Source organism: Hypanus sabinus, chromosome 11 (assembly GCF_030144855.1).
Source record: "Hypanus sabinus isolate sHypSab1 chromosome 11, sHypSab1.hap1, whole genome shotgun sequence".
NCBI lineage: Eukaryota > Metazoa > Chordata > Chondrichthyes > Myliobatiformes > Dasyatidae > Hypanus > Hypanus sabinus.
This window is the reverse complement of record NC_082716.1, coordinates 8,667,524-8,682,707: the sequence shown is the minus strand read 5'-3', so window position 1 is coordinate 8,682,707 and position 15,184 is coordinate 8,667,524. Positions and strand designations below refer to the sequence as shown.

Below are 15,184 nucleotides of genomic sequence, written 5' to 3'. Positions count from 1 at the left end.
AGGGGCTGGTCAGTCTGCGTTGAGGCTGCGTTGTGTACTTTATGGGACGCATGTACAGTATTTTGGTCTTTGTGGTCTGGATAAAGACACCCTGAGCATTTTATCCTCATGAATATTTGGGATACATTGATTAGGAAGGTTAAAGTTATCTTGACACATAGATTTACAAACTGATATTCTTTATAAAGTGTGTCAGATCCTGCTAGCCTTTGTTGACTGTATAGCTTTTTTAGAGGAGAAATATCCTTAGCCAAAGGTTAGTGAATCTTCTTGATTAGTCAGGGCATCAATGGTTATGTAGAGAAGGCTGGAGAATGGGGTTGAGAGGGATAATAAATCACCCATGAGGGAATGGAGGAGCAGACTCAATGGGCCAAATGGCCTAATTCTGCTCCCATAGTATTATAGACCCTCACCCGTAGTTTCTTCAGAGTAGCTGGTCGGTCCATGGTGAGGCTTGATGTGAACTTGTAGGATCCCTGTTAGGATGTATGTACGTTGTTCATACATTGGAAGGAGGTCTGGATAAGGCTGGGCACCAGACCATTTCATCCTAATGAGGATTTAGAACATATTGATCAGGAAGTTTTAATTTAACGTGACAAGATTTATTTACAGATGAGTACCCTTCGAAATGTCTCTGCCAAGTTAACTCCTCACCCTCTTACATGTGCCCAGTTATTATATTGCCTCTCCTGCTTACAGCCATTTTTCTCAGCCAGAGAATAGGTGTTAAACATCTATCTTTGATAATTACATTTTCATGTCTTTCTTTCTACACCAAATAAGTCTATTCATAATAAGTCACAGGAACAGAATTAGGCTACTTGGCCCTCTATTCTGCTCCACCATAACAACACGGCTGATTTATTAACCCCCCCCGCCCCACCCGAGTGCCAAACATTCCCTGCATTCTCCCCATAAACTATTCAAGAATCTATCAACATTTTTTTCTGCTTTAAATATACCCAATGACTTGGCCTCTACAGCCATCGGTGGCAATGTTTAACTGATTCACTACTCCCTGGCTAAAAAAACATTCCTCCTCATCTCTGAATTAAAGTGATGTCCTTCTACTCTGAGTCAGTTCCCTCTGGTCCTAGATTCCCTCCACTATAGGAAAGTTGTACGTCCACTCTATCTAAACCTTTCAATATTCAATGAAATCCTTCCTCATTCTTCTAAACTCCAGCGAGTACAGGCCCAGATCAAACATTCCTCATACATTAACTCTTTCATTCCCAGGATCATCCTCGTGAACCTTCTCTGGACCTGCTCCAATGGTAGCACATCCTTAGCTAATGGGTACAAAACTGCTCACAATACTCCAAGTGCAGTTTGACTAATGCCTTATAAAGCTTCAGCATTACAGTCTTGCTATTAATTTCTAGTCTAATTGAAACTAATGCTAACATTACATTTGCCTTCCTTACCACTGACTCAACCTGCAAGTCAACCTTTAGGGATCTTCCAAGTCCTGTTGCACCGCCGAGTGCTGAATTTGCTCCCCATTTTGAAGACAGTTTACACCTTTTATTCCTTCTACCAAAATGGATGATCATATACATTCCTGTACTATATTCCATCTGCCACTTCTTTGCCCATTCTCCTAATCTGTCTCAAGTCCTTATGCAGATTCCCAGTTTCCCCAACAGTACTGGCCCCTCCACTAATCTTCATATCATCAAAATCAATGACATATGCCAACTTTCAGAACATTCTCATCAGTTCTATTCCCCCATTTATTTATTTCTTGCCTCTTTTCCCTCTCAGTTGATGGACCCTGAAGTGACTGTAATGTCACTGATTAAATCCTTCGCTACTGATGGCTGCTACCCTGAATCAAATTCTACAACTTCTCTACCTCTTATTCATCCCTGTTCAGAGGCCCTGGTCTATTGAATGTCACACCAATCCCAGCTGGCTGAATGGCCCTCCTTCTTCATTGTGTCAATGTCACTACGTGCTAAGGTTATATCTTTCCCTGATGTGGCGAAATACAGGTCTAGCCCCGTTGCCATGCAACATCCCAGTCAGTTGGACTTTGTTGCACTAGCTGCCCTTTGTGGAAAAGTTCTTCCTGACCAACACTTTGACCACAAGCCCATCAGGCAGTGGTCAGCACAGAATGTCCTGTGGACACTGCAGGAGAAGACCTGATGAACCCATGGGGGTAGGTCCACTGTCCAGGCCATCTGGTAGAATGCCTCAATGCCAGGCTTCACCAGCAGGCACCCAGACTTTGCCTGGGTGGCTGTGAGTGTTACCCTCCGTGTCAGACCCTTGCTGCATTCCTGGAACATCACTCCAAGTGATTATGTTTACCCTCAGGTTCCCCATAGATATTTCACCTTTCACCCTTAATTTATCCTAGTCTTGCCCAAACTCAGTGGAAAAACCCTGCTTGCATTTCTATCTCGGTACCTAATACTGTGGCTACTATGCGTATGTTTGTGATCTTCTGCTTTCACTCATTCACTTCAAGGTTCAGTGGGAGTACGTTCAGAGATGGTCTGCTACACACCACTGATATAACACACATGGTTATTTGAATTACTGTTGCCTTCCTGTCAGTTTGAACCAATCTGGTCATTCACCTCTGGCCTCAGGCATTTTCACCCACAGAACTGCTGCTGCTCACTGGATTTTTTTGTTTTGTTTTTCGTGCCATTCTCTGTAAACCATTGCACATGAAAATCTCAGAAGATCAGCAGTTTCTGAGATACTCAAACCACCCCATCTGGCACCAACAATTATTTCATGGTCAAGGCCACTTAGATCACATTTCTTCTCCATTCTGATGTTTGATCTGAACAACAACTGAACCTCTTGGCCACGTCTGCATGCTTTTTAATGCACTGAGTTGCTGCCATGTGATTGGCTGACTAGATATTTGCATTAATGTACAGGTGTACCTAAGTAAGTGACCAGTGAGTGTAGAACACTGCTACGGAGCATTGCTAGAGGGAAAATGGGTAGCACTTAACCCGTCTGATCTGAACAGCAAAAGAGATGCCAACAAAACTGGTCAGTCATCTCTCTGTCTGTCTCCTGTATCAATGCCCCAAGTATATGTTCTGTGCCATATTGCACTTAATAGTAGTCTGTATTCTTTCCTTCTTGCAAAACTTCTTTTAAGATCTTTTTATCCTCTCCGTTTTGTTACCGACTTCCTGCCTCACAGATCTCAACACTTCAAAACACTCTCTTCTCGCTCAGCCTTGATGTTAACTGTTGTAACATTGCCAATGTTCTCAGCTTCGCAATTTGCAAGTAGGCTTTTTTCCACTTTGGTTGAGTGAGACTAGAGCTAGAGGTCATAGATTAAGAGTGAAATTTGAAATGTTTAAGGGGAACACGAGGGGGGAGTGGGTTTGATCTTATCACTTAATAGAAGTTTGAATAGGCACATGGATGGGAGGAGGTATGGGGGGCTATGGTCCAGGTGCAGGTCAAGGGGATTAGAACACAGAACGGTACATTACAGGAACAAGTCTTCTGGCCCACAATGTTGTGCCAAACCAGCTAAAAAGTAAACTTCAAAAACCCTATGTCCACATCTCTCCATCTTCCTCATATCTATGTGCCTATCTAAGTGTCTCTTAAAAGTGTCTAAGGTATTTGCTTCTGCCACCTCACCAGGCAGCGCATTCCAGGCATTGTCTCTGAGTAAAAGACTTACCCCTCACATCCCCTTTGAACCTCCTCCCTCTGATCTTCAATGCATGCCCTCTGGAATTAGACATTTCTATCAATCTACTCCATCTATCCCTCTCATAATCTTATAAACCTCAATCAGATCTCCCCTCAGCCTCTGTTGCTGCAGAGAAAACAACCCAAGTTTATCCAACCTCTCGCCATAGCACATGCCCTCTAAACCAGACAGCATCCTGGTAAACCTCTTCTGCACTCTCTCCAAAGCCTCAATATCCTTCCTATAGTGGGGCAATCAGAACTGTATCCAGTGCTCCAGATGTTGTGCCTAACCAGAGTTCTATGAAGTTGCAGTATAACAGTTTGCCACAGATTAGATGGGCTGAAGAATCTTGTTTCTGGACTGTAGTCTTCTATGGCAATCCTTAAACCCTTTTCTTCATCTCGCGCTTAAGTCAGCAGCCTGTCGCCTTGGGAGTTCTCAAGGTGCGGTTTGCAAGCACTGTAACGAGAACCTTATCTGTTATCACTTACAGATCAAATATCAGTATAAGGAAGCCAGCTCAGAACGTAAGCCAAATGTTTACATAATATGGCGGAAACATTGACTGTGAAGCAATTTTTTAAAAAGACAGTACTTAAGATAACTGCATATTTCATTACTAGAAGTTTTAAAATGTGTTCAGCAGATGGTGAGATGTGCCTCAACTCTCCCAAGCCCCATTGTCTCGGTGTAATCATTGTGCTTTTGAGGGTGAGATTTCGAACATATCCTGAATCTGAGAAGTGTCTGGATCGGGATTTGTTGCCAACTAGAAACCATGCCAGCGAAAGGAGACAGAACAGCAGCAGGCGGATGGGGGTTGACAGAATGCCAGGCAGGGAATGCTGCCCTTCCAAGCGGGAATTCGGTTAGAAGGCAGAATGCTTGTAGCATAGCACCACACACAAGGCCTACTCACCCAGGGCCCGAATGGGCATCCTACCATCGAGCGAGGAGACGGCGTGCCCTAGAAAATTGCGCTTTCAGGGCCAGTGTGGTCAGAGGTTCCCTCGAAGTGTATAAGCGTGCAAGTGAGGGAGGGCCAAGCCACTCCCTGTTCCAGAGGCCCATTCTGAGGGTAATGTCAGGCCGGCATCGAGAAGCACCAAGGCTCGGCCCACCGTACAGCCTCTCATGTATGGTGGCCTGATTTTTTTTTGTTCCGGAGTCGTCTTCTTTTTTTTTGCTCACCCAGCCTATCTGGCCTGTTTGCAGAGTCGCATCAGAAGGATGTGGAACGACACTGTGCGAAAACAATCAGAATCTTCCTTTATCTCAGGTGAAATCAACAGTACCTCGACGTTAAACCAAGGTCAGTTCCTGGGAATAAAACTAAATATTCACAAACAGTAATGTCTTTCAGAATGTCGTTTGTCACGTTTCCTAATCTCTGTGATGGAGCTCTGTAAAAAAAAAAAATACCTCACAGGCCTAGAATTCTCATAATCATCAATTCTGAATGGCAAACTTTTTTTTAAAACAAAAAGCTAGGCTGCTTCTTTTCCTGATAGATTCAACCTATCCTGAATCAGAACAATGAATTTGGTCACTGGATCAATGCAGGAACATGTAAATGTAATTGCAGAGAATTTTTTTTTTATTTATGATTTTCAGTTAACCCAGAGAGTTTATCTAGTGGCTGCCACAGCTCAGGAAAATCCCAGGCCCCATTTTAGGCCTGTTGCAAAAAGGCTGACCTCAGCAAAGTAGTCAGGGGGAGTTCCTGAGGTAGTGGGGAGGATATGTGCAGCTGAAATTTCCTCTGCCACTCACCATATGTGTAGGCAGATGCTTGAATTGGCCTTGTTTTTGAATTATCTCTTGTCATCAACCTGTCCGTGGTTCTGAATTCTGGCCAACCTTGACCTGTATAGGTTTGGAATGTGAGGAGAAACCAGAGCACCCAGAGGAAACCCACAGGGAAAACAGTAGCGGAAATGAACCCAGGTCCCTGGCATTGTAGAGTGTGACACTAACCTCTAGGCTGCCAGGCTGACTTCTTTCACTCCCACTGGTGCTGGAAAATCTGAAATGAAATCCAAAATACTCAGGTCAGGCAGCATCTGTGCTGGGAGAAACAGTTAACATGCCAGTCTAGGTCTCTTTCATCAGCAGTGGGACAAGTTAGAGAAGGGACATACAGTGCAGGGAAACGGGGGGGGGGGGGGGGGGGGGAGAGAGGGAGTTGATGCTGAGGTCTCGGCTGGTCAGAGTCGACCATGGATAATGCATCCCCAGTTCTCTAGATATACAAGCCAGGGCAAATCAATTTGGAGAGCAGCAGTTGCCTATGTGGCACACTCCCCCTCTAGTCAGAGCTGATGATCCCAAAGGAACGGCCAGAGACTGATTAGGCACCAGCAGCGATGCAGGAGTTGCCAGTCAGCATTGAACTTGGTAGGGCTGCCTTATAGACTCCAGCTCCAGATTTTTCCCTCGTGGTTTACTCCCGAAGCCTTCCCCATGAGCGGGCGTATCTGCAAGGCAGCAAAGGTCTGTGATCAGAGTTTTCCTTGTCCTAGATGAGCTGCCAACCATGGCTGATGTGCCCCATCTGCCTGAAGCGAATAGTTTTAAGGCACCAGTTAAACCCACCTTTGCCCCTTCTCCTGTCAATAGAAACTGTTCTGCCAGGCTTAGCACCTAAGCCAGACGTAAAGTCCAGGAGGTGAACTTAGTTATCAGAGGCTAGTTGAGATGTCTGCTATTGGGAGCATTTAAAAGGTAGTGGGAGCTTAGCCCCACTACCCAACCCCAGCTAGGACAATCTTAAGTAACCAGGAGGTGACATGGTTGGTAGGGCAAAGAGAAGAAAGGAGAAGGTAATAGAGTGGAGATCAGGTGCAGCTGACTGAGAGACAAGGGCAAAGGGCAAACAGTACTGAATGTGTCTGGAGGGAATCTGTAAACAGGAAGAGATCAATGAAAACTGAAGTATCAGAAGGAGAAAGGAGGTAAGTAAATCGAATGAGACTGGAAGAGTTGATAAATTGGAACCACTGGATTCAGCATTGAATCCTGAAGGCTGTAACACAATGAGTCAGAAGTTGAGGTGCTGTACCACAATCTCACAATAACTTTTGCTGTTAGGGAGCCGAGGAGATGTCAGCGTGGGAATGGGACAGAGGAGTAAACGATCAGGCCATTGGAAGTGCGATTTCCCCTCGCAGACTGAACAGGACAATCGGCAAAAGCTGCCACCCAATTTGCTTTTTCGTTTCCCTGAATCAGAAGATACCACATCATGAGCAGTTCAGCTCTGGAAGCATCACCAAGAGCAACAAGTTAATTCAGAATATAATTTTCTTACTGAGGGGTTATAAAACTGGAAAGTGATCATTAAGGCAGAAACTGGGTCTTCCTTGATACAAGGCCATTCCTTGCAGCCAATCTTCTTCACTTTCCTGTTGGAAGTCACATAGCTGCTGCAAAGCTGTGCAAACTAAAGTCCATTTTTCCATGATTCAGTAATACCCACAACGTCGAACATGCCAATTTGTAACTGTGCTACAAGTTCAACTAATTTATTCCGTATTTTTATTGCCTGTAACTGGGCAGGCGTTTAGGGCAGCGATGACGGCCCTCCATCTCTGGCATTGTTCAGGGCTTCCTTCATCATGTCAGTAGCTTCCTCTCGGTTTTCACCACTGTCAGTCATACAAGTCCCACATGGAGACTCAGGACTACCATCACACTCAGATGTTAAGGATTCTTCATTGCTGTTAGCCCTGAGCTAAACCCCCAAACCTGGAGGACCGCTGGACCACTCTTTGTCTGGCCTCTAACCTTTGACCTGTTTAGCATGGGTGACACTGCCAAGAGCCAAAGCATAAAGCCCGACTGCAGCCAGCATAGCTCTCCGGGTCATTGAGGCATGCAAGCCTTCAAACCCAATGACAAGGCTGCAGTTCTCTTGGAGATTTGTATACTACATGCACTCAAATATAACACCTTCAGTCCTATATTCGTCACCCTTTTTGATTTCAGCCCCCTGTAAGACTTCAATTCATCCTATTTTCCTTATCATCTGCCAGTTCTTCTTGATAATCTCACTGCCTCTGTTTGTAACCCCATCCTCAGCCCTATCACTCCAGTTCCTAACAACTCTAGCAAACCTGCCCACAAGAATATTGCCCCCACCCCTCCCTCAGGTTCCCTTTGCTACAGGTCATACCTTCCCCAGAAGACATTCCAATGGTCCAAAAATCTGAAACCCCTGTGTCCTGCATCAGTTCCTCAGGCACATATTCATCTGCCAAATCACCCTCGCTGTCACAGTTTTTGTGAGTCTTCCTTCCCTACCTCTTTGTGAGGAAGCAAACGTGTTCCAGTTTTCACTTCAGTGTCCTTTCCATCTGAATTCAGAATCAGGTTTATTATCACTGACATAACGTTGTGAATTTTGTTGTTTTGTGGCAACAGTGCAGACCAATACAGAAAATATTACTAAACATAAAAGTACTATAGATAAGTATATAAATTGCTGTGTTACAAAATGTAAAATAATTTGTGCATAAAGAGAGCAAAGTGGTCTTCAGGCATTCAGAAATCTGATGGCTGAGGGGGAAGAGTCTGCTCTTAAAACACTGAGTGTTTGTCTTCAGGCTCCTGTACCGTAGCAATGAGAAGAGGGCATACATACAACCCTGAGATACATTTTCTTGTGGGCATATCCAACAAATCTATAAAATGGTAACTATAACAGAGTCAGTGAACGACCACCCAACTAGGGCTTTCAACCAGACTGCAGATGACAACAAACTGTGAAAATACAAAAAGAAGAAACAATAATATAAGTAAGTCAGTAATAAATATCAGGAACATGAGATGAGGAGTCATTGAAAGTGAGTCCATTGGTTGTGGGACCATTTCAATGATGGGGCAAATGAAATTATCCCCTTTGTTCAAGAGCCTGATGAGGAGTAACAACTGTTCCTGAACCTGGTTGGCATGTCCTGGATAGTGAAGGTCCTTAATGATGGAGGCATCATTCCTTGAAGATGTCCTGGATACTGGGCAGTCTTGTGCCCATGATGGAGCTGACTGAGTTTACAACCCTCGGCAGCTTTTTTTTTGACTGTGCAGTGGCCCTTCCATGCAAGGTGGTGATGCATGATCTGGCCTGGTGTTTATTAAGAGAGGAAGGATAACGGTTCAAGATTTGCTTGATTGGTCACATGTACATTGAAACATACCGTGAAATGTGTCATTTGTGTCAGTGACTGACACAGTCTAAGGTTTGAGCGGGAGGCAGCCCACAAGTGTGGCCACATCCTCAACTCACTAACCCTAACCCTAACCGTATGTCTTTGGAATGTGGGAGAAAATTAGAGCACTGGGCGGAACCCCACGCAGTCACAGGGAAAACATACATGCAGCAGTGGGAATTGAAACTGTAAGCGTTACACTAACCGCCATGCTACCACACTGTGTTCTCTCATTCCCTTGTTTGTGTGAGATTTGATGAGATTAATGAAGGAAAATCTGAACTGACACCTCTTTTTTCTGTCTTGTTGCTCTAGGGATGACAGGCAATTATCTACTAACAAATCCTCTTCTGCGGCCTCATGGCACTAACAACCCTTATAACACCTTGCTTGCCGAAACTGTTGTCTTTAATGCCCCATCAGCTGATGTATTTAGTTCACCAGGTGCGCCTCCTTCATTTCTGTAAAGAGACTTAACACTATTACTGGATCATGTCTGCTGCCGTTGGAAGGAGAATTATGTAGACAAGGTTGTGCTGGAAAATGTGAGGGACCTGTGGATCGTAAACTAACGGGATTCTGTAGATGCTGTTAATCTAGAGCAACACACACACACGAGATGCTGAAGGAACTCAGCAGTTCAGGCAGCACCTATGGAGTAGAATAAGAGGCCAACAATTCAGGCCAAGACCTTTCCTCAAGGCTCGACGTTACAAGCCGAGATTCTTCATCAGGTCCCGAAGAAGGGTCTCGATCCGAAACGTTGACTATTTATTCACCTCCTTTGAGGCATCCTCACCTGCTGAGCTCCTCGTCTTCTGTGTGTGTTATTCTGGATGTGAGGAATTGCTTTATTTTGTTCCTGGGGATCAATCAAAGGAGATTTGTAATTATAACCAAACCCTTGACTTCCTTGTTCTCATTGCACTCACCACCATTACTTCCCTACATAATCCTGAACTTGCCCTTCCTGACAAACTCCTCCTCCCTCCTTCACACTCCTCCTCCTGACCCCACCCTCCCTGCCTGACACCCGCAGAGCACCCCCATACTTCACACCATTCCCCCCTCGTCTACACTTCCCTCTCCACCCCCATTCCATCCCTCAGGTTGCTGGTATCCATAAGGAAGCCCACCCCAAGACTAGGCCTCAAACCCTTCCCCTTCTACCTGACCTAGAGGTGACTTATCAGATGGGGACAGTGGGTGCAAGGGGTTGAAGGATCAGCATCCCCATGTTCCTGGTGACCGGGAAGGGGCAAACCCCTTCCTCCCACCTGTTGGTGGGCTTTGGAGATGAGGAGAAATTTACTTCAACCCTTGCAACCCCACACTCATCAGCAGGAGCTTCGGAGGAGGCTGGCTCATCGAGTCTGTGGGCAAAGGGTATGCCTCAGCATCATCCTCAGTGGGTAGGGCATCGGGGGAAAGAGGGGAGGCTCCCACTGAGACTGGAGATAGCTATTAAAGTTCCTCGCACAAAAAAGGGCATAATGCCTAGTACCTGTTACTGGTCGCCAATTTCAGATCTGACAAAGATCTACACTGGGACCAGATTACGAAACTTCAAGAGAAAGGGAGAGAGAAAGACAGAAAAAAAGGAAGAGGGAAAGAGAAAGGGGAGAGAAAGAGAGACGCACGTACAGAGAAAGGAAGAGAAAGACAAATAGGAAGAGAAAGACAGAAACAGAGAAATAGAGGGAAAGAGGTAAAGAGAGAAAGTGTATGTGAGAGACAGACACAAAGTCAGAAAGAAGCAGAAATGGAAAGAGATGGAAAAGAAAAAGGGGAAGAGAAGGAGAGAGGGAAAGAAAAAAGAGGGAAAGAAGGTGAGAAAAGGGAAGAGAGAATGTGTGAGAGAGACAGAGAAAGGAGAGAGAAAAGAGCATGTATTTCAAATGTGGTATGTTGAATCATAATCAGGTATATTTCACGTTCCTATGTTGTGAAATTTGTTGTTTTGCGGCAGCAGTACAGTGCAATACATAAAATATGCTATAACTTACAATAATATATATATATATATATAAAATGCCCAAGTTTTCATTTGTTTTCATTGCCTTTCTATTATTCTCTCCTTATGCTTCACTCTAGTGACCTACAGAGAGACAAGTATGGGAGACACACTTAACTTTTCCTATCAAATGTAAAAATAAATTCTGGCATGTCTGTTTCCTTTTTATTTTAGATTTATTGTTGGAATGGGCACTGGGTTCATTATGGCTGGAGATTCAGGGAGCTGGCATTGAGTATTGGTCCCACCCTTTTCAGCAGACGGTTAGGTGGAGGAATGTATTTGGAGTTCGTAGGCCATAGGGCAAATACTCTTCCTTACCTTCAGCTTGAGGGAGGAAGAGAATGGGGGGGGGGAGGTGGGGGGGATGTGAGCTGGTCCACAGGGACTGGACAGTCAGCAGATTTCCCCTTCTTTCAAAAGATTATAGAGTGTCCCAACCCGCCCCAGTGAGACTGATTTGATACTGACACCTTGCACCCACCTGCACTCGGAATGGGTTTCTGCCCACAGGAGTCAGAACGTCCTATGGGTAAAGTTAGGACAGTGAGGTGAGCGGAGAGGATAGTGAAGGGGCACAGGTCAACAGGTGAAGCCCACACCACCCCTCTCACATCAGCACAGAATAGAAAGCAGCAGTGGGTGGTTGCACTCCGACAGGGCAAGGACTGTCAGGCTCGAATCCACACCAGCAGAGACCAAACCAGGGAAGGACCCTGTACCTCTCCAGCCAGGTCAGCCTTACTGAAGCCAAGCCAGACCTTGGTCTAGGCCAGTAACCCAATGTCCTACTGACTGTAATGCTACCTTCTCATGGTCATGTGCATGAGCAGTCATGGTCACTGGGGCTTGATCCAGCCTGGCTTGTTTTCCCTTTCCAATGCTCCTCGACCTCTCACTTCTCGGCCCCTAACCCTTCACCCCCCTGCCCTTCAACCATTGGCCTCTCACTCCATAACTTCTCACCTCATGGCCCTTCACTCCATGTCCTTTGATCCTCCACTCTTTGATTCCACCTCCCACAGCCTGGCTCCTGAACCCATGAACCCATGATCCCATGAACCCATGATCTCTCACTGCAGGATTCCTCAGATCCTGGCTCCTGATCTCTTTGATGCCTCAACCCCACCACTTCAGAGCCGCTCCACCCCCTCCGTGAGCACCATTGAACCTGCAGTGCCAAGATGATTACCAGAGGGGGTATCTGTGGGCAGGGTTTGCCCTGGGACGGATGTGCATTCTACCCTTATGTATCTGTCTGAGCATTCCTACCCTGCCCAACAAAACTGAGTTGCTGGGGACACACTGAACCCAGCTGCTTTCGGAATGGGTTCCCATCCACAAGAGTCCAACACCCCCTGCAGATACGGTTAGGGCAGTGAAGTAGACTGAGCGTAGTGCAGAAGGTGGCTGCCAGACTGTAGCCAACAACGGGGGAGTGGTAGGCTGCTCTGGAGCTCCACACCCTGACGCGCCCCGTGCTCATCAGCTGTTCGAGCCCCGCCACAGAGGAATCGGGTGAGAGAGAGAACAGGCGGGTGGTGAACGCCGCCACCCCCCCCCCCCCCCCCCCCCAACCACTTCCACGAAGGAAAGGGTCCTCCTTTTCATCCCGAGACCCCACCCACACACGTGGCCAGCACTGGCCACCTCCCTTCCCTCAAACCCGACTCCACCGAGAGTCCACCCAACACCCTGCAATAGGTGGGTTAGGTGAGCGCACTCGCAGACACTTTTGACCTTTGCTGATGAGGAGGGGTGAGGATGGGCTGGAGCTGGGGTTGGGAGGGGTGAGGGACAGAAAGAGAAAGACAAACATCCTTCCCCCCCCCCCCCACCCCTCTCAGTTTTGCTTGCGATCCAGTCTGTTGCAGCTCTCCCCCCTCCCTGCTTCGCCTGCAGCCCAGAGCAAAAGCCCCAGAAATGAGGAAGGAAGAGCAGGAGGAGGTGCTGGAACACCCAGCAGGCCGGGTAACGTCCGTGGGGGGAGGCGGAAAAGGCAGGGGTTCCAGGCCGAGCCCCCTCCCTTCCAATCACATCCTGCCTGTTTAAAAAAAACAATAATGGGTCATCGGCCTGCGTGTCACCCGCATCTCGCCCTGGCCTTGGCTACCGCTATATGTCTCTTCCCTCCGCGCTCTGATTGGTTCACCTGGCCCTCGCCTCGTGTTACAGTTGATCGTTCTGCTTTCTTTTGTGCATCAGCTACTCTCACCACTGCTAGCCTGAGCAGACAGACTTGATGTGAATTGCCCATGTGAGTCAACCCAGCCGCTTGTCCTCTCGTGTGTCCAGGTGGTGACGACAATCTCCCTTCACCCCTCACCCCTGTGTTGCTTGAAGAGGACAACCCTTTCTGTGTTTGCCATGCCTGCCCGCCCTTTCACCCCCTCACCACCTGTCATCCCCTGCTTTCCATCACCACGTCTCGTCGCTAGAGGCCGTGTTCTTCATCCTTGCCTGCTGCTTTTGGATTGGTCTGTCCATTTGGCGCTCGTCCTTTGTGGGTGCTACGTTTTCTCCCTTCTGTAACCTCCCCATCCCTGAGCCCCCACCAAACCTCCCCGAGTTGGCTTTTAAGGTACTTCAGGACAAGGTGGGTTCTTGTAGCGGATTGGCTCGAACACCCGGTGGGATGGGGGTTGAGCGGACAGTATGGGGAAGCGGGAACACCCTTCAACATGACCAAAGCCGCCTTGGCCGTTTTGTCCTGGATTACGTTAAAAGGGTTGATTTTTTTTCCTCTCCCTTCCCCAGAAGGTTGCTCTGTAGGTGTAAGTTCAGGTGGAGATGGACTGCTAATTGCCATGTGTTTTTCACCTCTTCCCCTTTGTTCTTCCCCTCCCCACACCTTCTCTCCTCCCTCCCCAGGGCCTTCACTGAACAACGGACGGGACGCAAGCACAATGGACACCCTACCACTTAACGGCAACTTCAACAATAGCTACTCCATCCAAAACGGGGACTTCGGCAACGAGAGCGTCCAGGCGCTGGACTGCGGACTGAGCCTGGGGGACACGGCCTTCGAGAAGATGATTATCTCTGAGCTGGTGCACAACAATCTGAGGGCCGGGGGGCTCAAGGCCCACCATCCCGAGCGCGGCCTACCCTCCAAGCCGGCGGCGGCCCCTCCAGTGGGGGGGAGCAGCAGCGAGGACGACGCAATCGTGGCCGACGCCTCGTCCCTGGCGGCCGGTGACCCCAGGCAACCAGAGCTAGAGGCGCCGCTCATCCCCCAGCGCACTCACTCCCTCCTGTACCATCAGCAGAAAGGAGAGCAGCCGCGGACTGAGCCGGCCTTCGTCGCCGGCCCCGACGAGCCCTTGCCGTCACCCAACAGAGACTCCCTCTACACAAGCATGCCCAACCTGAGGGACTCGCCGGACCCAGAAAACAGCCCAGGGCCTGAGGAGGACTTGTCACCTTCCAAGAGGAGCGAGAATGAGGACCTTTATTACAAGAGTATGCCCAACTTGGGTGGCGTGAACCAGCTCCAAACGTACTATCAGATCAGCCGGGGCAACAGTGACGGATATATTATCCCCATTAACAAGGAGGAATCCATCCCGGAGGGGGATGTGCGGGAACGACAAATGCAGTTGATCACCAGTCTGTGAAATGAAGCGCTCAAAGACTCAGTGAGACAAAAATACACACACAGACACATACAGACACATACATACACACACACACACACACACACACACACACACACACACACACACACACACACACACAGGAAAACTAATGGACCTCTTCAGATGCCGGCCTTGTGCTTGTTATATGGATGTACGTGGGAAGGAATGCTTGGTCCGGTGGGAGGACGTCTGTGAGGCAAAGGCAGAAATTGGTATTCCGTCACAAGTGAGACCAGGCACGCGGGTTGATGCCCCAGCTCGTCTGGTGCGAGAGCCAGTCTAGGCAACCATTTTGAAAATGGTTTCCTAGTTGTGTATATAGTTGCACCTTGCTTTCCTTTGGTTCCCTCCCAACCCCTCTCCACACCTCACTCCTGACCCATCCTACAACCAAAGCCGGACTCCGGGCTCAACCACGAGGGACAGGTCTCCAACTTTGCGAAGGTTGTCTACAGTACTGTTAATGCTCACAGGGAGGCTCCGCCAAGGGCAGGGGGAGGGCCTCAGCCGGCCTTAGGAGGCGTGGCTTCTCCATTCTTTGGACGAGTCTCTGCACCTCACATCTGCTCAGCTGTATAGCTATCTGTTCTCACTGAGAAACGGCTAAAGAAGATATATTTTGTTGTAA

At 47.8% G+C, this 15,184-nt stretch overlaps 1 protein-coding gene across 14 annotated transcripts in view; it reads left to right on the top strand.

Annotated features, from left to right (window-relative positions):
* Window positions 1-14,667, top strand: part of adgrl2a (adhesion G protein-coupled receptor L2a) — an 840,245-nt gene extending 825,578 nt beyond the window's left edge. For 9 of the 14 annotated variants that reach the window (XM_059983762.1, XM_059983755.1, XM_059983756.1 and 6 more), the window contains 3 exons: window positions 4,913-5,009; window positions 9,220-9,348; window positions 13,790-14,667. In XM_059983762.1, the coding sequence (XP_059839745.1) occupies window positions 4,913-5,009; window positions 9,220-9,348; window positions 13,790-14,535 (972 nt within the window). In that variant the 3' untranslated portion in view covers window positions 14,536-14,667. Of the gene's footprint in view, window positions 1-4,912; window positions 5,010-6,787; window positions 6,982-9,219; window positions 9,349-13,123; window positions 13,176-13,789 lie in introns of those variants that run through there. The other 5 variants (XM_059983767.1, XM_059983768.1, XM_059983766.1 and 2 more) reach the window with 5 other exon arrangements.
* Window positions 14,668-15,184: the final 517 nt, after the last annotated feature.